General features: G+C 39.6%; 8 protein-coding genes across 11 annotated transcripts in view; 4 read left to right on the top strand and 4 right to left on the bottom strand.

Moving 5' to 3' along the window:
- LOC133845515 (uncharacterized) overlaps window positions 1-7,786 on the top strand; it is a 35,127-nt gene extending 27,341 nt beyond the window's left edge. For both annotated transcript variants that reach the window (XM_062279988.1, XM_062279987.1), the window contains one exon: window positions 7,572-7,786. In XM_062279988.1, coding sequence (XP_062135972.1) covers window positions 7,572-7,775 — 204 coding nt within the window. In that variant the 3' untranslated portion in view covers window positions 7,776-7,786. The remainder of the gene's footprint in view (window positions 1-7,571) is intronic.
- A 493-nt stretch (window positions 7,787-8,279) lies between these two features.
- Window positions 8,280-9,671, bottom strand: LOC133845531 (uncharacterized). Its single transcript, XM_062280009.1, has 2 exons — window positions 9,069-9,671; window positions 8,280-8,923 (listed from the first exon to the last, which is right to left on the bottom strand). Exons 1-2 carry the CDS (start codon window positions 9,542-9,544, stop codon window positions 8,764-8,766), a joined length of 636 nt encoding a protein of 211 aa, XP_062135993.1. The 5' UTR covers window positions 9,545-9,671; the 3' UTR covers window positions 8,280-8,763.
- A 120-nt stretch (window positions 9,672-9,791) lies between these two features.
- Window positions 9,792-13,883, top strand: LOC133845517 (cullin homolog 1). Its single transcript, XM_062279990.1, has 4 exons — window positions 9,792-9,937; window positions 10,604-11,753; window positions 11,809-12,849; window positions 12,935-13,883. The coding sequence occupies exons 2-4, from the start codon at window positions 10,878-10,880 to the stop codon at window positions 13,334-13,336; spliced, it is 2,319 nt and encodes a 772-aa protein (XP_062135974.1). The 5' UTR covers window positions 9,792-9,937; window positions 10,604-10,877; the 3' UTR covers window positions 13,337-13,883.
- Window positions 13,645-16,116, bottom strand: LOC133845522 (probable lysine-specific demethylase 4A). Of its 2 annotated transcripts, XR_009894789.1 has the most exons (4): window positions 15,798-16,116; window positions 14,873-15,739; window positions 14,252-14,810; window positions 13,645-14,183 (listed from the first exon to the last, which is right to left on the bottom strand). XR_009894789.1 is itself a non-coding variant. In XM_062279997.1 (3 exons), the coding sequence occupies exons 1-3, from the start codon at window positions 16,043-16,045 to the stop codon at window positions 14,420-14,422; spliced, it is 1,506 nt and encodes a 501-aa protein (XP_062135981.1). In that variant the 5' UTR covers window positions 16,046-16,116; the 3' UTR covers window positions 14,215-14,419. The 2 variants fall into 2 exon arrangements, 1 of the variants encoding a protein (XP_062135981.1); XM_062279997.1 differs by lacking the exon at window positions 13,645-14,183 and having other exon boundaries at window positions 14,215-14,810.
- A 721-nt stretch (window positions 16,117-16,837) lies between these two features.
- On the top strand, window positions 16,838-19,899 carry LOC133845523 (putative inorganic phosphate cotransporter). 2 transcript variants are annotated; one of them, XM_062280000.1, is made up of 4 exons: window positions 16,838-17,003; window positions 18,232-18,441; window positions 18,497-18,951; window positions 19,015-19,899. In XM_062280000.1, the coding sequence occupies exons 1-4, from the start codon at window positions 16,967-16,969 to the stop codon at window positions 19,747-19,749; spliced, it is 1,437 nt and encodes a 478-aa protein (XP_062135984.1). In that variant the 5' UTR covers window positions 16,838-16,966; the 3' UTR covers window positions 19,750-19,899. The 2 variants fall into 2 exon arrangements, with proteins under 2 accessions (XP_062135984.1, XP_062135983.1); XM_062279999.1 differs by lacking the exon at window positions 16,838-17,003 and adding an exon at window positions 18,035-18,169.
- A 339-nt stretch (window positions 19,900-20,238) lies between these two features.
- On the top strand, window positions 20,239-22,241 carry LOC133845524 (putative inorganic phosphate cotransporter). Its single transcript, XM_062280001.1, has 4 exons — window positions 20,239-20,618; window positions 20,789-20,998; window positions 21,054-21,508; window positions 21,567-22,241. Exons 1-4 carry the CDS (start codon window positions 20,594-20,596, stop codon window positions 22,239-22,241), a joined length of 1,365 nt encoding a protein of 454 aa, XP_062135985.1. The 5' UTR covers window positions 20,239-20,593.
- Window positions 22,242-22,296: 55 nt separating this feature from the next.
- On the bottom strand, window positions 22,297-23,573 carry LOC133845530 (phosphatidylinositol-glycan biosynthesis class X protein). The gene is made up of 4 exons (XM_062280008.1): window positions 23,438-23,573; window positions 23,236-23,368; window positions 23,027-23,175; window positions 22,297-22,966 (listed from the first exon to the last, which is right to left on the bottom strand). The coding sequence occupies exons 1-4, from the start codon at window positions 23,566-23,568 to the stop codon at window positions 22,573-22,575; spliced, it is 807 nt and encodes a 268-aa protein (XP_062135992.1). The 5' UTR covers window positions 23,569-23,573; the 3' UTR covers window positions 22,297-22,572.
- On the bottom strand, window positions 23,556-25,098 carry LOC133845526 (ribonuclease H1). Its single transcript, XM_062280005.1, is given in 5 exon segments — window positions 23,556-23,839; window positions 23,897-23,980; window positions 23,982-24,168; window positions 24,229-24,497; window positions 24,558-25,098. Coding segments are annotated over 5 exon segments (1,155 nt in total). The 5' UTR covers window positions 24,924-25,098; the 3' UTR covers window positions 23,556-23,590.
- Window position 25,099: the final 1 nt, after the last annotated feature.

Genomic DNA, 25,099 nt, shown 5'->3' with positions numbered 1-25,099 from the left:
GCTGGCTGGCTGACCAACTGACCGCCATCGATGGAGACCCAGATAAAAAATGCAACTGCAACTGCGACAACAACAAGAGCATGGCATGCCACAAGTGGCAAGTGGCAAGTGGCAGAGACCATAACGAAAAACCGGTGCGATGCAATCCACATTGTTGCCCTACAACTTGAATGACCTTTAAGGACGTTGCCACAATTAAGCAAAGGGGCTGCTGCTGCTGCTGGACCAAAACAGTGTAAAACCAAAACAGGCTAAGAGCAAACATTCGCTGCCTGCCCACCAGAGTCCTCTTTCCTCTCTCCTCTCTCTCTCCTCTCGCTTCCCATTCCTGGCTGGTTGCTGGGCAAGTTCTCAGTTGACAGGCCGCGAAAACGAAACTCGTCCCACGGCAAATTGGCCGGCATATAACTCGTTTGCTGTCATGAATGCCAAAATGAAAACGAAAACAGAAAACCAAAAACTGAAAACCGAAAACCGAAAACGAATGCGAAAAACGAAAATACGCGAAAAAAGACGACAAAATGTAAGGCGATCTGGTCGACAAAGTTGCTGCCGCAGCAGTTTTTACTATTTAGAAGTGGCTGCCGCAAAGTGTTGCAATCACCATCACCATCGTCGTTGTCGTTGTCGTCGTCGTCGTCGTCGTTGCAGCCACCCATCAAATGCAGTTAAACAGACACAGCACAATCTGGGTGTTATGGCAATTTCCATTTGGCCAAGAGCAAACCAAAAGCAAAAACCAAAATCCAAAGACCAAAAACCAAAAACAACAACTCGCAACTGGATGTGGACGTGGACATGAAAATGTCGCCAGTCGACGCACCAAAAAAAACTGCGAGTTCCTCAGTTCGCTGCTCGCTGTAGTTCCTCAGGCAGAGCGAGGGCTGTTTTACCTGTAAATCTAATCTACGTAAATTCAATTAGTGCTACCAGAAAGTTAGATTCGAGCATGTCTATAAGTGAGATGCCTTTATACACATTCTTAAGGATTATAAAACTATTTGATGATAACAAATCTAAAACATATGAATAGTTTTTGCTTAATACTTATTATTCAATCGTCACATTTAAGAACACTTTAAAAACGTTTTCCTTTAACTATAAATTTGAATTGATTTTCATTTAGTTTACAATTCCACTGATGATGGGAAAACTTAGACAAAATTCGGAAATTGTGGATCTTGTAGTTTTTGAGATATGTGACAGGAATTTATCTACTTCTCCTAGATACATATTTTCTATATTTATATTTATGGTATAGTCTATTTCCCTAGTTACCTATTTGGTAATTACAAATCAAATAATCATAATGAAATTTTCAGCAAACATTAAAAATGTGTTTATTATTCGGCACACATAATATAAATTGCATTACCTGACAAGCGAGAGGTTTCTAAGTCATTTGAATTATAATTATCGGTTGCCAATAATCAAACATCAATTCACAAATACAAGTTAATTGAATAATACAAATTAAATAACTTATAAATGTTATAAATAATAATAATTATATGATCAGTGCCTCGAGAAAACTCTGAAATGTCTGGAGCTTAGAGGGATATGCGCACCTAAGTTATTTTCTTTAACTGTAAAGTAAAAAACTATTTCTATTTATTGTGGAATTATAATGATGAAGAGAAGGGAATTCCTATTTTAAACTTCAACTTAAATATTGGCAATATTAATGCTTATAGGTTTTAATATCTGTAGGTTCATTTATGACATAGAAATTTGTTTACTTATCCGACATCTTCTCTGATCGAATTATAAAACAAATATATTTTCCTAATGCCTTTGTATGATGATAACTTGTATCACTTCGACTGAAATTGTTGTCTATGAATTTCGGAAGTGTTTCCCTCTTATCTACTTTCGCTTGGCATCTCTTCTTTTCCTCCTTGGCGTTGCAGCCCTCGCGTTGGGCAGTTGGCCAAGGCAAAGGCAAAGGCAAAAGCAAAGGCAAAAGCAGCGATGCAATTGCCGCAGACGAACAATTTGTGAAGCGTTGCCTTTGGCCCCGCCTTGAGGTTAAAGTTTTGATGACGATTGCCCACGGCTGCGCTGCAAGCATGCTGCGCTTACATAAGTTTCGGCTAGCAAAATCAGGAAGCAGTTAAATTGCAACTCCCTCTCCTTTTGTGAATTTCAGCTGATTACTCATACGCCACGTGTACTGTGTGCAGTGGGAATGCAGCTTGGCAAAGCTTTGCGAATGCAAAGCGTGCACGCTAAATGCTCGACTAATTATGTGGTAAATGAAAGTGTTGCAATGCTGCCACGCCCCCTCACACACACACACACACGCCTATCCTTGCTGCTGCTCGAGTTGATTGACTCACTGACACACTGACGCATTTCGTGTAGCTGTCGCTACCGTTTAAACTGCCTCCAGCTGCCAAAATGCCAAATGCGTTTGCCACCGTCTCCCCTCTTCCCTCTCCCCTCCATCGATTGTCCAACTTTTCAAGCGTGCTCAATTTTGTTTTTCCTTTTCTTTTTTGCTTTTTGCTAAACATTTTCCGGCGGCCCGTTTGGTTTTATTTTGCTGTTAGCGTTAGCGTTATTGTTATTGTTTTTTTGCGGCTTTTCTTTTGTGCAACATTTCGTTAGTTACTGTTGAACGCGTTTTCAATGCTGCAAGAAAAACATCTGGAAAATGCCCACACAAAAAAGGTGTAGGAAACTCTCCTATTGCATATTTGCTGAACTCATAATAGCATAATTATTTAATAATAAGTATTATTTAATATCAATTTGAGATTCAAACATTTTCATATAGTATTTAAAGTGGCGACTCCATTTATAAACCATTTACGAGCGTACAATGTAATACAATCAAATAAGTTTAGAGCTTTAGTCTGTCAATCTCTGGCAATTAGCCAACAATATAAACCACGCTGACTATTGCCACACTTCAGTTCAATTTACATCAAACCGCTAATTTGTTATGGCTGCGAAATCTTTTGCAGAAGTTTTTTACTCTCGATTGTTGAATGTTTGAACACAGTTATCGCACATTGGGTTAGTTTACTTTGCACCTTTCTGCCGAGAGCATTCATTGTCCAGTCTACATCAATAATTATATAAAAAAAATGGGAAATATCCCTTTAGTAAGAATCTTCATCCTTGAATTCAAAACACATTTGAAGGATTTTTGTTTATAATATTTAATAAAAGTGAATTAATGCAACGTAAAAACTATTTTTGAGTATAGCTTAAAAATAGAATTGCAAGCAAAAGTGAATAGTAAAAGAAAATAGTATATATATTTTATGCTTTTTTGACAAAAACTAATAACTTTTAAATTTGAAATTTAAATATGAAACTGTGGAACAAAATGTGTTTACTTAAACCAACATAAAATTTAAGTATTTCTGGTGAATTCTTTATACGAATTTCCACTACAATCTATTCTGTACAAACTTCTATATCTATATCTATGTGCTTCAACTGTAATTTATTGTACTCTCTATATAAATCTCAACTTTTGTATTTTCTATACAAATTTTAACTACAATCTACTCAATTTTCCAATCCCATTTCAACTTTAATATATAGACAACTGTTAATTACAAAAATATAGAACATAGTTGGAAGTATTTTAAGAAAGTTGTCATAACTTTAGCTGTAATTCTAGCAACATTTCTGCCAAAAGATAAAGTTAGCAAACATCCTCGCACACATGCATAAGTTATTGAGGTAGTTGGGCTTTCTTCTTCTGGTTCCCACAAGCAAGTGCTCAGCCTCAAAATACCCTTTCTTTCAATGGACGCAGGTGTCTCTGAAGAAGCTGCATTGCCCAAATCCAATAATAAACAGGCTTATCTCCAAGCATAAGTATGAGTGCAAGTAGCAGACGGACGGACAGACGGACAGACGGACGGATGGCAGACAGACTTGCATGTCGAAACGTGCTTTGTTCACATGGATTTCCCACAGAGTCATACCATAAATATACTCTTATTATGCGAGTATAAACACACACTCTAACACATACTCATAAAGAGAGACTCATATGCATAAAAGTACTTAGCATGAGTACGTGTTAAAATTTGTTTTCACCTCAAGCGATTTTTCAACTTTATGCACTCTCGTATGTGGTAATAACAACATTTAAACTTGGCCAACTTCCAGCCAAAAAGTACGAAACAAATACATACAACAACAACAAAGAGCATAATAAAACAAAAAGTGTATGTACAACAATATTGGTTTCAATGTCAGAGAAAAACGTGTGTTGCAAATTAAAAAAAAGTATCTGCTACCCCGCCATCAACATTTAAAAGCTAACACCCAAATTCGTTTAACTATGGATTTTCTTTTGAACTTGCTGCCTATTGCAAAGTATCTTGGCAAATCAAATAAAACCGGGCACTCTCGAATTAATTTCAAGGCTGGTTTTTCGAGGGGAATTTACAGCATCAGTTTACGCCTAATAAATATTTGTGAGTGTGTGTGTGTGTGTCTGTGTATATTTAGCGAATCAATATCAAATATATTTGTCATATGTATATTTGTATGTTATTTATTTATTTATAATTTATTGCCGCATGCGTGTGGCATCATTTGCAAATGAGCCGCGTCACTTGTTTGACTTTAGGGCGGGGTCCAACAAGTTGCCGTTGCCGTTGCCGTTGCCATTCCCCGCCGAGGGTGGCTCGACAAGTAGTGCATCGTATCGTCTGAATATTAGTATTCCTCTTATTTGCTCACAGCTGATTGACATTCATTCGATTCTCAGATACAATTGTCAATGTCTCTTTTATCTTTTATAATATGCAAATACGCTCACACACACACGCACACACTTTTCTTACTTACATTTCACGCCTCTTGACAGCTCTCAATCAGCAATCACTCTCCCCATCCAAATTCCAATTCCAAGTTAATTTGCGTGTGTGTGTGTGTTCCATACTCGCGTTACGCAGCCACGTGCACCTGATTTGCTTGCCGGGCCAATAAAACCGTTATACACGAATACACACACACACACACACAGACAGACACACACACGCTCGCAAGACTATGCGGTAATTTTCCCGTCAACGTCGACGCTTCGATTACGTCGTCTTTTCAAAGTACTTTGACTGATAAACAGCAGCAATAATAACAAACGACAACAACAACAACAACAACAGCAACAACAACAACAACAGCAACAACAACAACAGCAGCCGCCGCAGCAGCTAAAGGCATCACTAACCTCAGACAAGCAAACGCAAAAGCAAAAATAAACGCAAATGCAAAAGCAAACGCAAAATGCCAATCTGCTGTAGGAGTGAGGGGAATGGCTAGAGAAGAAGCGAAAAGAAGCCGGAAGGCAAAAATATACCGTAAAGTTGTTTTCATTTTAATTTCTCATTTCATATCTCGCATATGTGTCTGAAATGAGTATTTGAGTACGTCTGTGTGCGTGTGTGTGTAACCCATTGACAACAAACCGAAACTGAAACTCAGGCTAAAAAAAAATAATCGGACACGGCACAAAAATGATCACCCAAAACGAACCGAAGACAGCTAGCAAACAAAAAAAAAAAGATGAAAGAGTGCTCCAGCAGAGAAGGTGGGCAGTGCCAGACTAGCTAATCACCTGCAGTTCCCTATGCACGAACAAGTGTTTGCACTGCTTGCAATGATATGCACAACTTCAAGCAAGCAGTTCATTTTTCAAAGCACTAAGCTGCATCGTAAACTGCTCTGCTGTCTAGCATACCCTTCTCAAACACTTTCACTGCTTACAGGGTACAAAGATAAATAAATAAATACGCTCTTACAATGAAGTGCAAAAAAATGCGAATTGTTTGACTGATGTACACACACCTTAAAATGGCTTGCTGTGTATGTGTGTGTGTGTGTGTGTGTTGAAAACACTTTTAACACAAAAACACATAAAAATTACACTTGAATGCCCTTTAATGACTATTGCATATGCGTAACTTTCACTCGCTGATATTTTTGGATAATTGGATAAATGCGGATCTTGGAAAACAATAAATGCGATATGATACATATCATTAAGTTGTTATAGAATTTGAACTTAGCATCCGGCTATGCGTGTGTAATGTTTATTGCTCTTTTTACAACAATGGTTCTCCATTACTCTCCATGATTGCTTCATGTTTTAATCGAGCTCCCATTGCTTTAATGCGAGAGTTGTTCGTTCACTGAACCTAACACACAAATTAATGAATGAATGAATGAATCATTCATTAATTTATAATTCTTGACGAATTTGCTTGGCTTGTAAAAAATGTTGTAGTCCCCCCCCAGGGTAAATGCTTATTTTTTGCTTAACGTTGAGTTAATTATAATATTTGTTTGCTGTCAATTCTAGCTGTGCTCTGTTTCATTCATGTCTGTGGACTTGTTTATTATTTCACAATGTAAAATGTTACATAAATTGCATAACAATTTAACGTGTTTTGCGAGAATCAACAAAAGGCAACAAACAACTCGCCTGTCAACACACACACACATACTACTACATTCATATAATAAATATGCACGCGTGCGTGTGTGTGTGTGTGTTTGTATTATTTTTTGTCGAACTGATTTCAAGGTTGTGTCGCTAAAATTTCAAAAAGATGATGCGAAAAAGAAAACAACAAGCAAATGGCCGCTTAGTGGGTCAAATTGTTGTGCGTTGCGCCCTTTTTTGCATGTATTCGTATTCTGTCTGTGTGTTTGGCTATGAGTGTGTGTGCGTGAGTGTGAGAGGGAGAGAATGTGGGCAGTGTGCCACGCCTCAGAGTTAAAATGCAAAAAATGTACAATAATGTGCAATACTTATGCTGTGATTTATGGCAAACAATTTGTGACTGAGCCTCAAATTTTTAACAAATAAATCAAGAAACATTTACGCGGAGAGAAGGGCGGCCAAACGGGAGTTAAACGCAGCGAATAAGCAGCAAAACCTTAGCCTAAAATATCATTGTATGTTATGTATGCAAACATAAAATAAGATCAATAGATCAACTTGTGAGGCATCAATGTCAAAGCAATCGTCAGTCACTGATCACTGGTTGGTCACTCGTCCACTCTGACTCTGACTCTGGCTCTGATGTGATGGTCAACTTGAGATATGCTCCGCTTGATGATGATCTTCATCATCGCTGTTTCTTTATCGCGTTGTCTTTGTCTGGCCCACACAGCATACCCTGCAATCTAATTAGCATCTGCATAATCGATTATCAATAAAAAGCTTAAAGCAAAGCTCGGCAACTCTCAACGCCAAAAACATTAATTAAGTTAATTGCAAAACTTATTTGAAAATAAAATAAACAGCAGAAGTATTCATCCCCATTTTCAATCGATCGATGGGGAGATAATTGTTATACTGATTTATAATATTTTGATATTCAAAATAACGTACATTATTTCTTATCGTACAAGCTTAGTTTAAAGATTTCACCACCAAGCAGTAATTAACTTAATTGCAAAACTTATTTAAATGAAAGCCAGCAGTAATAATCATCTCTGTTTTGAGAAGATAATTGCAATACTGTCAATTTAATATTCCTGCTATATTTTCATATTTAATATAACACCATTTATTTCTTATCTCCATGCAGCCATCTTCTCGACCCGAATCGGATTTTACACTCGACTTGCCGCGCGCCGAGCAGCTGCGCCTCAAAATGGAAAAGGAGAAAAAGTTCCGCCAAAGATGTCGCTTCATCACCACGTTTCTAAGTCTGGTCTTCTTTCTGTTGACCGTTATGGTTGTCAGTTTGGTTTTAACGCGCGGCAAACGCATGTTTGGCAGCATGATTTAGCCAAATAAAAACGGAACAGAGCAAACACTCTTTAACTAATCTTTATGTATAGTACTATATATTAATGATGACTAACTACTTAGCTAGCTGATTAAATATCGCATAATTATGTAGACTTACTATATACTATATGTAAATGGATTGAGAAGATTGTAAACAAAATTAAAGTGCCGTAGTAATTCATAGAGATCAATCATAATAACATACGAAAATTCGAAAAGGCGTTTAGCAAAAGCAGAGATACTAATTTTTAGTCTTTAGTCGTTAGGCATATTAGATTGTTTGTTGTGTTTTGGTGGTTTTGGCAACCGCAGCCGCAGTATTGTTAATAAATTATTTTTGTGATCTTAGCTGTTAAGTTTGTCAGTGCATTTTTGTGTAAGTCGAACAGAAAGAAGGATAATGATTATCATAATATGCTTGTGTATCGTATTAATTGTTAAGTCGAACAAAATAAAGCAAAAGTCGAGAATAAATAAATGATGGATGACTTTAATCTTTTGGTTTTTCTTTTTTTAACATTTATTTCAAGTTGTAGACACAATTGTTACAAGCAATATTCAATATACTTGTACAACTTATAGTTATAGTAAGGTAAGTGTACAAAATTAGTTTTAAAAGCATTGCAACTCTTACATTACATACATACATATGGTATTTATTATTGTTATCACAAATGTTTTTTTGTTTTTGTTTGAAACATGAACTTCAACTGTTTGCATTGTGTGTGTGTGTGTGTTAAGTTTGAGAGAGAACTTTGCGTATAATGTAAATCTTAAGGCAATTATACAGTTAGGTTAGTACGACTACAATAATACACTACAATACAATCGTTGTTGTTATTGTTGTTGTTGTTGTTACACACTGAGCAACTGAGAAGGCGAGTTTCTTAACTGAGAATCGTGTAAAGTGGGTTTTTTTTTGCGTGGTGTGTGTTGCAAGTTACTTTTTCAGCAAGCTATCATGGTTATTTGTTATCGTTGCGACTTCATAAGATGCGTATACTCTGGCGATTGACCTCGAAGAGCGTATGATCCTCGTCCTCATCGCTGTTCACATCCTCAATGGCCATAGGCAGCGGTGTCAGCTCCTGATTCGCTCGATCCCCTTGCACACCATATTTGCGCTCAGCGCGTGACAAGCGCAGGCTGCAAACGAACAAGAAGTGAATAGAATTTCAACCTTATCAGCTCATGAATATGCAAATGTGTGTGTGTCAAATGGTGAAATCTAAATGGTCATCACACACACACACGCTCACATATATACTATATACATAAATGCACTACTTACCGATAAACGCGAGCAATCAACAGCAAAATGGCTGAACTTGTTATGCCTACAAGCACGTAATAGACAGGCGTAAAGGAGTCCGCAAAGTCCATGTCATCGCCTTTGGTCTTGGAGCGTTCTATGTGCACATTTTCATCAACGGGCATGACGACAGCCTCATCAGCTGTCGAATGCACGTTTTCCCCACCCGCCGACTGCTGTGGGGGGTTCAACTTCTGCTGCTGTGGCGCTTCATTTATTTCCACTGGTTTTCCTGCCTCTACTTTCGTTGGCGTTACAGTTGCAGCTTCAATTTCCGCATGCGATTGTGGTGATAGCGGTCGTTCTTTTTTCACTGAAATTCCCTTAGCAGCAACGTTGGATTCTGTGTCATTTTTAGTTGCAGCCGCTGCGTCGATTTGTTGTTGTTGCAGCAGCAATATGAACAGCAAGAGTGCAACACTTAACAGTTGCCAACCATGTGACGTTAGCTCCATTTATATTTAGTGTCTATTTACTACTTTAAGCGCCAAATGGGTTACACGTATTTGTTGTGACGTTTTCAAAAATTCGTCGGCTTTGTTATTACTATTTATTTACACTGACTAGGGCTACGTAGCTCACAATATTGTTATCGTATCGGTGTTCAGTTTTCTTTATCGATAACATTGTATCGACCTGCCAACTTACGAGAAACAATGCTGCCACACTATCGAAATCATGATTGTCATTTGCTAAACCAATTTGGCAGCATTGTACTTCCTTTTAGATGAAAAAGTGAATTTTGTGCAAGCGCTGATAGAAAAACATTTATATAGTTAAATTAAAGTTGAAAATGTCTAAAAATTGCGTACACTTTATGCGTAACATTCAACAATATATCGCAACAGGTAAATTGGTGTTTTCACGCATCGCAATTGCCCTTTTAAGACGTTTTGTGTTGTGTGCCAGTGATTGTGAAAATGGCGAACAAAAGAAAAAAATACGTGTGCTCCAAAAGGGAAATCACGACGTCGTTACAGATTTAATGCCAATGAAATACGTTGAAGAGACATTTTTGCGCACCCAATCAACATGCAACTGCATTAAAAGTATTTGCAATGCAATTAAAATTGCAAATGCTACGCCCTTCTATTTATTTTTTACTCTGGTTCGTCATCATCACTGTGTGTGTGTGTGTGTTTGGTGTGTTTATTTAATCAGGAAGTTAAATTATGCTAGTGCATACATACAAACAAACATGCACAAGTTGCCACTTTTTCTTGTTAGCGAACTTACACACACCTGCAATCTCTCATATGCAGGTGTATGTGTGTGTTTGTGTTTGTGTGAGTGTATGCTGCAAGGCTATGTAAACGCAAGCTTTAACTGTTATTACATATACATACACAAAGTGTAAAGCTGTGTTTATTGCACATACAATGCCAATATGATAATAACAGATATTTTATTGTTGTTATGTATCGCAATAAAATGACATTGAATTTTGACAATTGGAGTTGAAGCGGGGCCTACTTTATTAACATATTTCTCTATTTCATATACTTTATTTTCAGATTAAAATATAAATATAAAAGATATATTTGTATAATATCTCTTACAAATTGTAAAATTTAAATTGCCAAAATTCCGACCAAAATACCCAAGACGAGATCTGGAGCTAAGCGACGTCATCAGGATAGTCAAACCACATCTTCGGTTGTTCTCTCTACGCAACATCAGCATCAGCGGCAACAACAACAATCGCAGCAACAACAGCAGCAGCAGCAACAACAACAACAACACCACGAACGGGTAGAAGGCAAACAAGATTTGCCATCGGCTACCAAAATGAATCGCTCGAGCAATGCACAGACAACACAGCGACCCGTTAACTTGGACGACATCTGGAAGGAGCTAGTCGAGGGTATATTGCAGATATATGATCATGAAAAGTCACTGACTCGCAAGCAATATATGCGCTTCTATACGCATGTGTATGACTATTGCACAAGTGTAAGTGCTGCCCCAAGTGGGCGCAGCAGTGGCAAGGCAGGCGGTGCACAGTTGGTGGGCAAGAAACTCTACGATCGCTTGGAGCTCTTTCTCAAGGATTATCTAAGGGATTTGCTGACCAAGTTTCAGTCGATTAGTGGCGAAGAAGTTCTTCTATCACGCTATACTAAGCAATGGAAGTTGTATCAGTTCTCCAGCAAAGTGCTCAATGGCATTTGCAATTATCTCAATCGTAATTGGGTGAAGCGCGAGTGCGAGGAGGGCCAGAAGGGCATCTATAAGATTTATCGACTGGCACTTGTCGCATGGAAGGGTCATCTATTCCAGGTGCTCAACGAGCCGGTGACCAAAGCGATTCTCAAGTCCATCGAGGAGGAACGTCATGGCAAACTCATTAATCGCGCTTTGGTGCGCGATGTTATCGAATGCTACGTAGAGTTGAGTTTCAATGAAGAGGACGCTGATGCCACCGAACAAAAGTTGTCGGTGTATAAAGACAATTTCGAAGTTAAATTCATTGCCGACACATACGCTTTCTACGAAAAAGAGTCTGATGCGTTCCTATCAACCAACACTGTGACTGAGTATTTGAAGCATGTCGAGAATCGACTGGAGGAGGAGAAACAACGTGTACGTGGTCGCAATTCAAAGAATGCATTGTCGTACCTACATGAGACTACTGCAGATGTCTTGAAATTGACATGCGAACAGGTTAGTATAAATATTTGAGGTCTTGGATAACGTATATTAATTATTTGCATTTTAGGTACTGATTGAGAAGCATCTGAGATTATTCCACGCCGAGTTCCAAAATCTGTTGAACGCTGACAGAAATGATGATCTGAAACGTATGTACTCACTGGTCGCTCTATCACCCAAAAATCTAGATCAATTGAAGAAAATACTCGAGGATCACATACTGCAACAGGGCACGGAAGCCATTGAGAAATGCTGCACCAGCGATGCGGCCAACGATCCAAAAACCTATGTACAAACTATACTCGATACACATAAAAAGTATAATGCGCTCGTTTTGACCGCCTTTGATAATGACAATGGATTTGTGGCCTCGTTGGATAAAGCTTGTGGCAAATTTATCAATTCGAATGTGGTTACGAAACCCAATAATGCCAGCAAATCACCCGAATTGTTGGCCAAATATTGCGATCTGTTGCTCAAGAAATCATCGAAGAATCCCGAGGATAAGGAGCTTGAGGATAATCTAAATCAAGTGATGGTCGTCTTCAAATACATTGAAGACAAAGATGTCTTCCAGAAGTACTACTCTAATATGCTGGCAAAGCGTTTAGTCAGTCATACATCGGCATCGGATGATGCCGAGGCAATGATGATCTCCAAGCTGAAGCAAACATGCGGTTATGAATACACTGTTAAGCTGCAGCGTATGTTCCAGGACATTGGCTTGTCCAAGGATTTGAATTCAAACTTCAAGGAGTACCTGAAGACCCAAAGCATAACGTCCGAAATTGATTTTGGTATCGAGGTGCTGTCCACCAATGCTTGGCCCTTTACCCAAAACAACAACTTTCTGCTGCCCTCGGAATTGGAGCGTTCCGTGCAACAGTTTACCATCTTCTACTCGGCGCGTCATTCAGGTCGCAAACTGAACTGGCTGTACCACAAGTGCAAGGGCGAACTTATAATGAACGTGAATCGCAGCAATGTATACACACTGCAAGTGAGCACGTTCCAGATGTCAGTGCTGTTGCAGTTCAACGATCAACCCAGCTTTACCGTGCAACAGTTGCGCGACAACACACAGTCGCAGCTGGAGAACTTGATACAGGTGAGAGTTGACACATTTTTGATTCGCTAATTATGTTGACTAACCTTTGGTCATTTTCTCTTTTTTTCGGTTGTGAAATGTAAAGGTATTGCAAATTTTGCTCAAAGCCAAAGTGCTGACTTCAAGCGACAGCGAAAGCGCATTGACGCCCGACTCGACAGTGGAATTGTTTTTGGATTACAAGAGCAAGAAGCGTCGCATTAACATCAATCACCCGTTGAAGACTGAGCTTAAGGTGGAACAGGAGACTGTCACCAAACACATTGAGGAGGATCGAAAGCTATTGATACAGGCTGCGATTGTTCGCATCATGAAGATGCGTAAGCGCCTCAATCATACGAATCTCATATCTGAGGTGCTCAATCAGCTGTCGACTCGATTTAAGCCCAACGTGCCCGTCATTAAGAAGTGCATCGATATTTTGATTGAGAAGGAGTATCTCGAGCGTATGGAAGGACACAAGGACACTTATAGCTATCTCGCCTAAGTTTGTGTTTAATATTATAAACATTATCGTTCCAAAATTTTTATAATTTGCCTGCCACTAGAGATATCTTCCGGATATCAATTAGCGCCTGCCAATTCACCCTTCCCCCTTCCCAACAACAGCAACATATAAGTAAAAAAAAAGATATGAAATCCTGTTCCGCCAGTAATCATCAAACGATTACAGATTAGCTGCATACCGCATACACATTACGCATCTATACATCTTTGCACGCATTTAGAATGCGTGCACCTCCCATCCTGCCGTGCATTTGACGCCCTTTCACACGGATATTTTTCAAAGCAAAGCAAATGTAAAACTCATTAGTGCAATCTGTGCGAATTCAAAACATATTCAATTTGCTTCGCGAGTCCTGGAATAACAAAAAAATAAGAGGAAAGGAAAAATATTTATACACCTAAACATGAAAAATGTGCAAGCACAGAAAAGATTTCATGTAACTTTTTTTGTATTTCGATCAAATTTATCTTTTTGTTCATAATTTTATTCATATACATACATATTACAATGCATACATAAAATAACAGAGAAGACAAGTGTTAAGTTCATACGACGAAAGAAAAAAACAAAATATATAAGTTTGAAGCAGTTATTAATATTATTGTACGTTTAAGCCGGCTTTTCTTAGCCTCTGTCTGTATTCAATCATTTCACAGTGATATCGAAACGTTTGGGATACCTACTGTTTATATGTAAAACTGGCATATGCGAACTTGACGAGCTGCGTTTCAAGTTAAATAAACATCGTACTTAATGTGTAGTACGCCGTATATAATCATTTCATAGGGGAGGTACATCGACAATCAGCTGCAGCCCCATCTGTAAACTGAAGGAATAAATAAAAACAAAATGCAACTAAAATGATCAATGGTCATTTTATTATCGGTTTATTACAAGGTCCAGAATGTGATTTCTTTATAAATGTATTAAAATATTGCAAAATCCGCATTTGTCCTTGTTATTTAGCTAACTTATAGAATATCTTTGATTGAGTCTGTAATTATAAAGCTACTAACAACGGAGATCGATATGATTGTGGAGTATGCCGACTTTCTGGCATACTTACTCATCGTCGTCCAGTGTCAGCACTTTTGTCTGAAAGCGCATACGTTTCGTATTCTTAACAACTCCGTTTGGGAGTAGATTTGTGCCGTTCTCCGTGCATGGTAAAGCGTTCCATAGCCGCTTCACACGCACAACTGCAATTGAATTGAAATCATATTTCTCTTTGGTTATGGCAGCTGAACTCGAAGGCGCAGCTTTTTCGTCGCTAGTAGCTTCATTTGAAGCTGGCATTGGCATTTTGCGTAGCTTGACCATGACTTGCTTTGTGTTCAAACTGCTGCTGGCCACGCTTGCTTTGTCATCGTCATCATTGGCTTCTTCAATATCGTTGGGCATAGAGCAGCCACGCTTTTGAGCAGAATTGCCCTTCAATTTCGATAACTGCGTTCTAGTGTAAAATGTATATTAATTTTCAATTAAAGAATTGATATTTGCAGTAATTGTGTTTACCTTTCTTCAATCATTTTGTACTCATTAATAGTGGGTGCCGCTGCAGCGCATATTTTGCCAGGCTCCTCCGGGTGGTTGCCGTAGTCTTCGCCGCGCAGCCAGTTTTGATAGCGTTCTGGCTGAAAGTGACGCACAAATGTCTCCATGGATATTTTAACCATATCACTACGGCATTTACAAATACTGGCACGTTTCCCATACTCGATCCAACGTTTTGAGGCGAAATTTGTGGACTCGGCACCATTGAAGCCATGATTGAATCCAGCATGATAGCCGAAAGGAAACGTGATCATTATTTCGCCTGCCTCCTGTGTAATCTTATTGTACGGTATATTGTGCTGACGCAAGACCTTAGGACTGATCATAGTCATCTTGTGACGCAAGTAGGCATTGCATTCCTGATGGTTCTCATTGAAAAGACTGTTGGCCAACTTTTCCAAGCGTCTGCCATGGGCTGGCGGTATGGCATACCAAGTTTTTGGGGCACCAAAATGCAAATAATTGATGGAATATAAATCCATATCCTCGGTGTGCCAGGCAAAGGAGCTCTTCCACATCCCGAAGTACAAATAAGCTGTATTAACGCCATCGATTTCGATACCATAATCGGTATTAACCAAATTCAGGATAGTGTCCAGTCGTCCAATATTCCATACGTCCAAATCTTCATCACTTAGTGAACCCTTGACATCGGCAGCATAATCTGGCGATATATATGTTATGTTCTTCCAATACTTGCGCTCCAAATCTTCGTAGTCAATGTGGCGCGGCGTCTGAAACATCTCCGAATTGGCCTTGTCCCGAAATTGACGCAATGTCATTTGACGTCTCTGTTGAATGTTGAATTGCTGATAAACTCCATGTGCTCTGGTGGTCGAGTGATTAATTAATATATTTCAAAACATGCATCATTACGAGCACTTACCCCGTAACGACCTGATTAATCGGTGCTGGGATTGTCATATTTATGTTCTCAATATCGTAGCCCGATTTGCGCGGAATCCACTCAACGGGAGGAATAATTTTAACGAGGCCGGCCTTATGGGCCCCACGTGATTCCATGTACGCTATGTAATCGGCAAAGTTTTTAAACTCCTCATAGCTGGGACGAAATGTCATTATTCTAGGATTGGTATTTTGATCACCATCGTCAAAACTTAAACGAGTCGACATATTTTGAACAAATTTAACACAAAACAAATAAAAAAGTGTTGTTAAAGTCTGTTTACTCCCTTTGGCACGGTAGTGCTGCTCAATACTCAATGATTACACAGTGCTGTAAAGAGTGTAAAGTTAACTGTCAAAATCAAATTACGCGCTTAAGCTGCTTAAAATCGATTATAGCTTTTTGAAAAATAGAATATTTTTTATATTCTATTGTTGTTAGTAAACTTCATAATGGTCATTATATTTTCTCTAAACAATATTAAATACAACTGCTCTTAAAATAATATTATAATGTAATTATGGCTCATCCCGAAAATATGCTTGTGTGCAAAGCCTTGTAAATTTAATGACACACTTCTCACGAATTACAAATAACAATAACACCCTAAGTGTTTACAGAATTCACGTTTAGGGAGCCGACTAAAAACTAAGATAATAACTAAGTATACTTGGAAACTATATAATCTATAGATAAGCCTGGGCACTGAAATTGATAAGTTAATTGGCATAAAATGAATAAATTATTCTTCTCTTCAATAATATTATATTTAACTAACAAATATGACCAACAGAGTCGAAAAGCAATAAATCTAATTCATATTTGTAACATGATAAATCGCAAACATTTTGCCGGAGATTTTATGAATATACGACTCTTGCCGGGCCTGATAATGACTAACGTTTAACAATTAACTCGCCTCTCTGGTCGACAACTCGCGTATATCTCAAATCGAGCCAGTCAGAGATAATTAAGGCGCATGGATTCTTGTAGGACGTATAAAAGCAACAGGTAAAGGCATTTCGAATTTCAGTCGTATATAAACTCGAGCCGGAGATTGGTAAACCCGAAGAGAGAACTTATTGAAGTACAGACGGTTGTACAACAGCTTCGGGCGCAATAAACAAAGTTAATATTTAATCTTTGCAATGGTTTTTGACACTTCAACCGAAAAGCCAGAAAAACGTAAGTAAATAGTTGAAGTGCTTCATCATTACTTGAATATAAAACACTTGATATAAAAACGGTAATATATTAATTTAATCAATCTGAGAATACACGCGTTCAAGAAACAGGCTTTCATATCTAGGCATTAACATATTGAGTATCTTAATGAATCGTAATGAAATTATTACCATATTTAATAGAAGTTTTTAAAGAAAGCAAATCAAACCAAAAATCCCCTTTCATATCATATAGAAAATTTAAAAGTGCTTCCTAAACAATGATTTTTTTTTATAATCTGCTCGAAGAGGTTATTGATACCCGAGAATTTCTATATGTGAAGTACTTGTTGATTGATGAGTGAAAATGCGGCAAATTGCAACAATATTTACTGGAGCATACATATTATTGTGCTGATACCTTTAATCTGATTATATAATATACAGAACAGAAAACACTTGTTATGTCGCCCACTTCTACAACGTCTTCGAGTGCGCGTATGAGACTTGAAGATTATAAGACTTGTAGTCGGCGAGACTTGAGGATTATAAGACTTGTAGTCGGCCAGACCTGCACAATATGAGCGCTAATTGAGATTGCTTGAAAGATGATATAGTAAAGTGTATATTCATATATAGAATGCAACTGTAAGTGCTAATATATCTTTTATAAATACTCATTAATCTATGATGACAATGACTTGACTGAGAGCGAGATAAGTAAAATAGTTTTTCGACTGCGAATTTTGTTTATCCATGTAACTAGCGAGCAATGCAGACGAGTGATAAATAGATTAAATATTTACATAGTGATAGAATCAGATAGTTTTCGGAATATATTCCCCAGATCTGTGTCTCTTTACCCCTTTTAGTGTACTCCACTGCAGCGCGACGCAAACTTTTCCATTGTTTTCGACATTGTGGATGTGTTAATGATAATGACACAATACGATTTAATATAGTACCAATATAAAGCGTACTATCTGAGCACAATTATTAATTGTTAATGAATCAATCGTGCGTATAATCCTAGAAAATGATCGAACACTTGGCAAACAGTTTTCATTGTCGATCATCGACAGACTCGAACAGTATTTCAAACGATTCAAGTGCATCTCAAAATGGTTTACTTGACACACAGCGAAAGGACGCCTCTATTGCTAGGAGCGCAGCTTAGACATATAGCTAGTAAATTCCAATAATATGCACTATTAATACTTCCTATCCTACATAATTTTCTTTATTTCCAGCGAGCCGCTTTGGCGCTCGGCATTGGCAGGCGATTCAAATGTTTCTGGGCATGATGATCAACTACTTTCAGCGCGTCAACATCTCCGCAGGCATTGTGCCCATGACGACGCCAACTGCAGACGCTCCTTACTACGAATGGGATCTCTCTCAGAAGTCTCTGATATTGAGCAGCTTCTTCTGGGGCTACGTTGTCTCACAAGTTCCCGCAGGTGCGTCGATTAACTGCTGCTCAATTATCCTTTCTAATTCGCCCTCTTTCATCAGGTTTGTTGGCGAAACGCTTTGGTGCTAAATATGTGATCTGCTTGGCCACAGCCGTAGGTGGCATCATGTGTTTCTTCCACCCCATGGCAGCGAATGGTGGCTACATTAACATTTGTGTGCTGCGTGTGCTCACGGGTTTGGTGCAGGGCTGTGTTTATCCCTGTTTCCACACACTGTTGTCCAAGTGGGTGCCACGCACGGAGCGTGGATTCCTCACTACAGGCGTCTACTCGGGCGCACAGTTTGGCACAGCCGTTATTCTGGTCAGCAGTGGCAACATATTCGAGTCCAGCATGGGCTGGCCGGGATTGTTCTACATCTCTGGCGGACTGGGCTTGGCCTGGGCGCTGCTCTTCTTCTGGCAGGGCGCCGACGAGCCGGCGACATCGTCCAGCATCAGCAAACTCGAGCGGGATTATATTGAAAGCTTGACGGGCAGCAACACTAGCAGCCAGGTGAGTTGACATCACTTCTTTGTTAAGCCAAAGCAATAATGTTTTGTTAAACTCATGCTGCAGTCGCTGGCCATACCTTGGAAGGATATCTTCACCTCTGGTGCCTTCTATGGTCTACTCGCCGCCCACTGCGGCTTCACCTGGGGTTTCTACACGCTCCTCACCGAGATGCCCACCTATATGAGCAGCGTGCTCAAGTTGGATGTCAAATCGAATGCCGTGCTCTCCTCATTGCCCTACTTTGCCATGGGCATACTTTGCTTTGTGGTCAGTCCCATCTCCGATCTGCTCATCAATCGTGGCACCATCTCCGTAACCACAGCGCGCAAGCTCTTCAACTCCATTGGCCAATGGGTGCCCATGGCGTGTCTCATTGGATTGGGCTACATGACTGCTGACGAGAAGACTGGCGCAATTGTTTTACTCACTTTGGCTGTGGGCATTAATGCCGCCTGCTTCTGCGGATATCTGGTCAATCACATGGACTTGTCACCCAATTTCGCTGGTCCCATGATGGGCGTCACAAATGGCTTAGCTGGTGTGACATCCATTATAGCTCCGTTGATTGTTGGCGTCGTACTTTCCAATGAAGAGGATCCCACACAATGGCGTTTGGTTTTCTTTATCACCGGTGCCATTTATTTGCTGTGCAATTTACTCTTCGTCATCTTCGGCAAAGCGACAGTGCAGCCTTGGAATGAGCCACCCAGCATGTCCAGCACCATGACGTTACGGAGCAACATTCAGACGGATTCGAGAACGACTGCGCCAACGCCCGGCAAGGAAAATCAGTTTTGAGTGGTTCAATATTGGAATTCCAAATAATCTCGTTAAGTTAAAATTAATGTGGTGTTAATCGTCTAAGCTTATACCTAAGTTTATTGTTATTTTATGGCTTGATAATACTAATAAATAAAAATACAAGTTCTGTTACCCTATACCAAAGTCGTACAAGGAGGTAGTCTTCTATATATACACACATATATATCACAGTGTTGATTACACTTCAATAAAAGATTAACAGGGTTCGCAAATGTTTCTTTCTTAGATAAACCTCAAATCTAAGAAGTGAAAGCCATCCCATAAACCTTGTATAGATAACCATTAGTAAACAAGCAAACAATAATACAATTTTTTACCTCTGACAAGTTTACTTAAAAATTTTGATAAAAAAAAATTATAAAAATAACTATGTTATAGATACGATGTACATAGTAAATCTATATTTATCTATAAGATATGTTAAATATATATCTCTGCATCAATAACTTTTATCCATTTATGAATGTATGCACGCTTAATATATGGATATATAATCCATATTTATTTTTATGCCTATGACATCTACATATGTATCTCTATCTACTATCCCCATTTTGCTCAATTGTGTTTGCTCAGATAAATTGAAATTTTCGGCATAACTTAATTATGGTTCCCACAATGCTGTCTACGATAATAAAGACTTCGGTATACGATAATTTGTGGAAATGGCATGAAAAGCATAAAATCGACACGCTCAGATTTAGTTGTCGATCACCATCCCGTCGAAGCGCTTCACGATCCATGGCCTTGATAAGCAAAACATCATACTAACACACAAAATCCGACGAGAACATTTTAAAGTTTACAATCAACGTTAATAATGGGTTTTGATAAGCTAGAGAAACGTAAGTTTTAACGTTTAACTACCATACATTACTTTTCAGATTATATAGTCTGGGAAATACCCTGTGGAATATTTATTGAATCAGTCTACGAATCCTGATGAAGTTTTCAGGACATGCAAGTCAAGAGATTATCTTTCAAATTCCAATGTAATGTTTCATTCATTTTACAGACCATCGATTTGGAGCTCGTCATTGGCACGTGATTATGCTATTCCTTAGCGTTATCATCAATTTCTTTCAACGAGTTAGCATCTCAGCTGCCATTGTGCCAATGACTCAATCCACAGCCGGTGCTCCTTACTACGATTGGACAGGCTATGAGAAGGGAATTATTCTAAGCAGTTTCCTTTGGGGTTACGCGCTATCCGCGGTGCCAGCAGGTAAATCCTTCACTTACGTCAATGCCTTTAAATTGACATCCTCTTTTCGCATCAGGATTGCTGGCAAAACGCTTTGGTGCCAAGATAGTGATTCTCTCAGCCACTGGTATTGGAGGCATTGTGGCTATATTGTATCCCCTGGCTGCCACGAATGGTTGGGAAACTGTGGTTGTGCTGCGCGTTTTGACGGGCATTGTTCAGGGTGCCATCTATCCGTGCGTCCACACGTTGGTGGCCAAATGGGTGCCACGCACGGAACGCGGCTTTCTTACCACATTCATCTATGCAGGAGCACAGTTTGGCACAGCCTTGGTTATGGTGATCAGTGGATTTGTATTTGAGTCCAGCATGGGTTGGCCGGGACTCTTTTATATCACCGGCGGACTGAGTCTGGCTTGGGCGCTGCTCTATGTGTGGCTGGGCGCCAATGAGCCGGCAACCTGTCGATGCATCAGCAAAGGCGAGCGAATGTATATCGAGAGCTTGACAGGCAGCAGCAACAACAGTCAGGTGAGTGTGAATCCTTAATCCTTAAATGTATGACAATTATATAACTCCACTTTATCAGACGTTGCCTGTGCCGTGGATGTCGCTCTTGAAATCACCCGCTTTCCTTGGCTTAGTCGCAGCACACTGCGGCTTCAATTTTGGCTTCTACATGCTGCTCACCGAGATGCCCACCTATATGAGCAAGGTACTCCAACTAGATGTCAAATCGAACGCTGCTCTCTCCTCGTTGCCCTACTTTGTCATGGGGACTCTCTGCTTCGTGGTCAGTCCCATCTCCGATCTGCTCATCAATCGTGGCACCATCTCCATAACCACCGGACGCAAGCTCTTCAACTCTATTGGGCAATGGGTGCCCATGGCGTGTCTCATCGGACTGGGCTACATGACTGCGGGTGAAACGACCGAAGCTATTGTGCTGCTAACATTGGGTGTGGGCATTTCTGCCGCCTGTTGTTGTGGCTATCTAGTCAATCATGTGGATTTGTCGCCCAATTTCGCTGGTACAATGATGGGAATAACGAATGCAGTGGCAAGTTTGATATCAATTCTGTCCCCTTTAATGGTTGGTGCTATCTTAACGGATGAGACGGATCCAACGCAATGGCGTGTGGTGTTCTTTGTGACAAGTGGCGTATACTTAATATGCAATACGCTTTTCGTTGTGATAGGCAAGGCGGAAGTGCAGCCTTGGAATGATGTTCCCAGCATATCAACGACAAATCCTTCAACATAATGCTAATTTTAAACCTCACCCAATGACAACATTTATTACGAGTTGTACTGTGTCTTTTTATCATTATTTTATGCATAATAATTTTATAGCGAGCGTTAAGTGATTTATATCGTATTAAATGTACTGCACGCTTCACAATCTTAAAAGATCGCAAAGCATTATCATTTCATAGAAACTGATTATAGCATGTAGTCCTTGAAATCACCGCTTTGAGGCATTTATTGTTCGTGTCTAGTAAAATGTTTACCGGGTTTATCTGTCGCACGAGCCAAGATAATGAATACAGATATGAATGTCGGTTCTGAGTCAAGTGTGAAGATACTTTGAGATGTCATTTAACCTTAACCTTTTGATTTAGTTCATTCACACTTCTGTGGATGCGTCGCGGCACCGACTGTGTGTCCAGCACAGTCCAAATAGATATGACCCAGCTCAGTATTATCGTGACATAAAGAATGGGAGTATAACCCTTGGCATTGCCCACGGGAATCTCTGCCTTAAGCGGCTCCTTAAGCTGATAGTCCACAGCAGTCACTTGCAGCCAGTTGCAGTCTTCTGGCGACTGCGCGTCGCTTTCGTGCACTTCAAGATTACATTGGCTTCTATTCAGGCAATGCAGCTTATCTGTTTTGATTGGCAATTCAGTGTCAATGGGCTTATGGTTATCGTCAATTGGGCAGTTAAGATAAAGCTGCGGTGTGTTGATTTCCACAGTGACTGCAGTGCTGTAAAGCAATGGTTGGTAATGTAATATTGAGCATAACTGGAGAATTACCAGAACTCACAGTTTATCGCTGGCGGCATGATAGCGAAAGTGTATGGGCAATGTAATGGTCTCCTCTGTGCTCGCCGTTCCTCGTAGCAATACTGTGAATGGTGTCGACTTTTCTGTGATTGCTTCAATGTCTACGAACTTTGGGTATATGGCATTAAGCTACAAAATAACAAGATTAATTCCGATTATCACATCTAATCTCTTATCAAAAAATCGTACCATTTTCAAGCGTTGCAGATCGTCCAGTTCATCGGTGCTTATAAAAACAGCAGCCGGCAGCGATTGCAACAGCGCATACTCGCAATTCATATTAACAATTGAGTCAGCAAATTGCACGTTGTACTTCAGTTTTCTAAATATAAACAAATCCATTCTATATAAATTTCAAGCCGAATTGATATGTAGTTGATGTAATACGCACCTATGCATGCCTTCCTTTTCCATTTCCATGCTTACAATTGATCGTTGCAATGATTCGCAACATATGTTACATATTAACAATGTAATAATAAAACTAAATAATAATAAAACAGTGGATGTTGAGTTCATCATCTTCTTAAATTTAATTAAATGCTTAAAATAATAGTGCTATCGCATGGGGTTGCGATTGTAAACAACAGTGCGAACTGTCAACTTGTTTGTAACTGAAAACGTCAAATACAGAGGGATGCCAACTTATGCCTACATTTGCGTGGGTAATTTGAAAATGAAATAGTGTTGTTATTTTTTTGCAGTTCATTTCCCTGTACAACTGTGAGCCTTGGCGAGCCAATTTGTCAGCCATTTCGTTGCCTTTAATGCCTTTGTGGGCCACTACATAATTCTGTGAAAAACAGGGAGTTAATTAAAATAATACAAAATATCTATATAATAAACGCACCCATTTCACTTGAATGTCGTCGTTTTGCAGCAGCTCATCTAATTCTTTAAAATCGGCAACATTCTTCACCGGTTCATTGTTTTTTTAAACGCCAGCCACGTCTCTTCCAGCCTGGAACCCACATTGTAATGGAGTTGATTAAGAACTGTGAATCCGTACTTATGCCAAGCTTGCTGATGCCCAAATCTAGTGCAGTTTTAATTGCATATATCGCAGCCTGAATTTCGCCCACATTATTCGTAACACGCCCCAGCACTGGCTTAGCTGCATTACTGGAATAGGTGTATAGAATATAAGCACGATTTCACTTGCCTATACCAATGACAACTTACAGAGGATGATCGTCGCCAAAGTAAACTCCGAAGCCTGCACAAGCGTCTGCTCGACCATTTCCCAGGCAAGAGCCATCCGTGTAAACAATGACAAAGCCTTCAGAATCGATGGTAAACTCAAAAGCACCAAACTGTTTCAGTGCAACGCCTTCCTCAACATTAGAGGCATGTCGAGGTATTTTAGACTTAGCAGAAGTATCTGCCTCTGTCTTTCGTTTGCGACTGCTGGACGGCGCAGGAAACCCTTCCACTTCATCCATGGCCGCCATCTAGCAAGAGATTAGAGAGAGATGAATCAAATGTCCTGTGTTATATTATAGAGTACTGACCATATCATTCTCTGTGACTATGTCGTCTTCTTCCACATCTTCTGGCCAGAAGTCTTCTGTCTTAGTTTTGTGCTGTTCTTTAGCAGCCCAACTCACAGGAGGCGGCTGCTTCTTTCCGAGAGGCACTGCGAAATCATCAGGTGTGTAACTTCCATGAGCTGCCTTTGCACCAATGAATTCCTCAGCCTCCCTGCGCAGGTTGAACTTCTTAAACACGGCTCCCTTAAAACCGGTCACCTGCTCCTGGCATTCCGCCCAGCTTCCATATATGCCCACTTTTCGTCCTTTGGCTACTGCGTAGAATGCCATAGTGCGCTCAAATAACTTCACATCAGGACGGAGCACGGAGCGCAAGAGACCAAACATTGTGTTTAATGTGGCCGCAAAATGCAATTCCAATTTGCTCTATTTAAAGTTTACAAATATACCAAATATATTTTACTTCCACAATTAAAAGTTTGGTTACATTCAATGGAAAGGCGCAAGTTTTGAATCACGGTGTAGTCTTTGTCTTTAAAAATAGCTGGAAAATGCAAACTATA

The sequence above is a fragment of the Drosophila sulfurigaster genome, chromosome 3 (genome assembly GCF_023558435.1).
Source record: "Drosophila sulfurigaster albostrigata strain 15112-1811.04 chromosome 3, ASM2355843v2, whole genome shotgun sequence".
Taxonomy (NCBI): domain Eukaryota; kingdom Metazoa; phylum Arthropoda; class Insecta; order Diptera; family Drosophilidae; genus Drosophila; species Drosophila sulfurigaster.
This window is presented reverse-complemented; position numbering and strand designations above follow the sequence as displayed.

Excerpts from the sequence above, each read along its gene's own strand:
- LOC133845530 (XM_062280008.1), bottom strand. The coding sequence starts at position 23,568 with ATGATGAACTCAACATCCACTGTTTTATTATTATTTAGTTTTATTATT. Across the intron at positions 23,369-23,437 it reads GAAAAGGAAGGCATGCATAG|AAAACTGAAGTACAACGTGC; the intron begins GTGCGTATTACA and ends GTTTATATTTAG. Across the intron at positions 22,967-23,026 it reads CATGCCGCCAGCGATAAACT|CACTGCAGTCACTGTGGAAA; the intron begins GTGAGTTCTGGT and ends ATTGCTTTACAG.
- LOC133845523 (XM_062279999.1), top strand. The coding sequence starts at position 18,103 with ATGGTTTACTTGACACACAGCGAAAGGACGCCTCTATTGCTAGGAGCG. Across the intron at positions 18,170-18,231 it reads GCAGCTTAGACATATAGCTA|CGAGCCGCTTTGGCGCTCGG; the intron begins GTAAATTCCAAT and ends CTTTATTTCCAG. Across the intron at positions 18,952-19,014 it reads GCAGCAACACTAGCAGCCAG|TCGCTGGCCATACCTTGGAA; the intron begins GTGAGTTGACAT and ends CTCATGCTGCAG.
- LOC133845522 (XM_062279997.1), bottom strand. The coding sequence starts at position 16,045 with ATGTCGACTCGTTTAAGTTTTGACGATGGTGATCAAAATACCAATCCT. Across the intron at positions 15,740-15,797 it reads ATTAATCAGGTCGTTACGGG|AGCACATGGAGTTTATCAGC; the intron begins GTAAGTGCTCGT and ends CTCGACCACCAG. Across the intron at positions 14,811-14,872 it reads TACAAAATGATTGAAGAAAG|AACGCAGTTATCGAAATTGA; the intron begins GTAAACACAATT and ends ATTTTACACTAG.
- LOC133845531 (XM_062280009.1), bottom strand. The coding sequence starts at position 9,544 with ATGGAGCTAACGTCACATGGTTGGCAACTGTTAAGTGTTGCACTCTTG. Across the intron at positions 8,924-9,068 it reads TTGATTGCTCGCGTTTATCG|CCTGCGCTTGTCACGCGCTG; the intron begins GTAAGTAGTGCA and ends GTTCGTTTGCAG.
- LOC133845517 (XM_062279990.1), top strand. The coding sequence starts at position 10,878 with ATGAATCGCTCGAGCAATGCACAGACAACACAGCGACCCGTTAACTTG. Across the intron at positions 11,754-11,808 it reads TGAAATTGACATGCGAACAG|GTACTGATTGAGAAGCATCT; the intron begins GTTAGTATAAAT and ends TTTGCATTTTAG. Across the intron at positions 12,850-12,934 it reads AGCTGGAGAACTTGATACAG|GTATTGCAAATTTTGCTCAA; the intron begins GTGAGAGTTGAC and ends TGAAATGTAAAG.
- LOC133845524 (XM_062280001.1), top strand. The coding sequence starts at position 20,594 with ATGGGTTTTGATAAGCTAGAGAAAC. Across the intron at positions 20,999-21,053 it reads GCTATCCGCGGTGCCAGCAG|GATTGCTGGCAAAACGCTTT; the intron begins GTAAATCCTTCA and ends TTTTCGCATCAG. Across the intron at positions 21,509-21,566 it reads GCAGCAGCAACAACAGTCAG|ACGTTGCCTGTGCCGTGGAT; the intron begins GTGAGTGTGAAT and ends CCACTTTATCAG.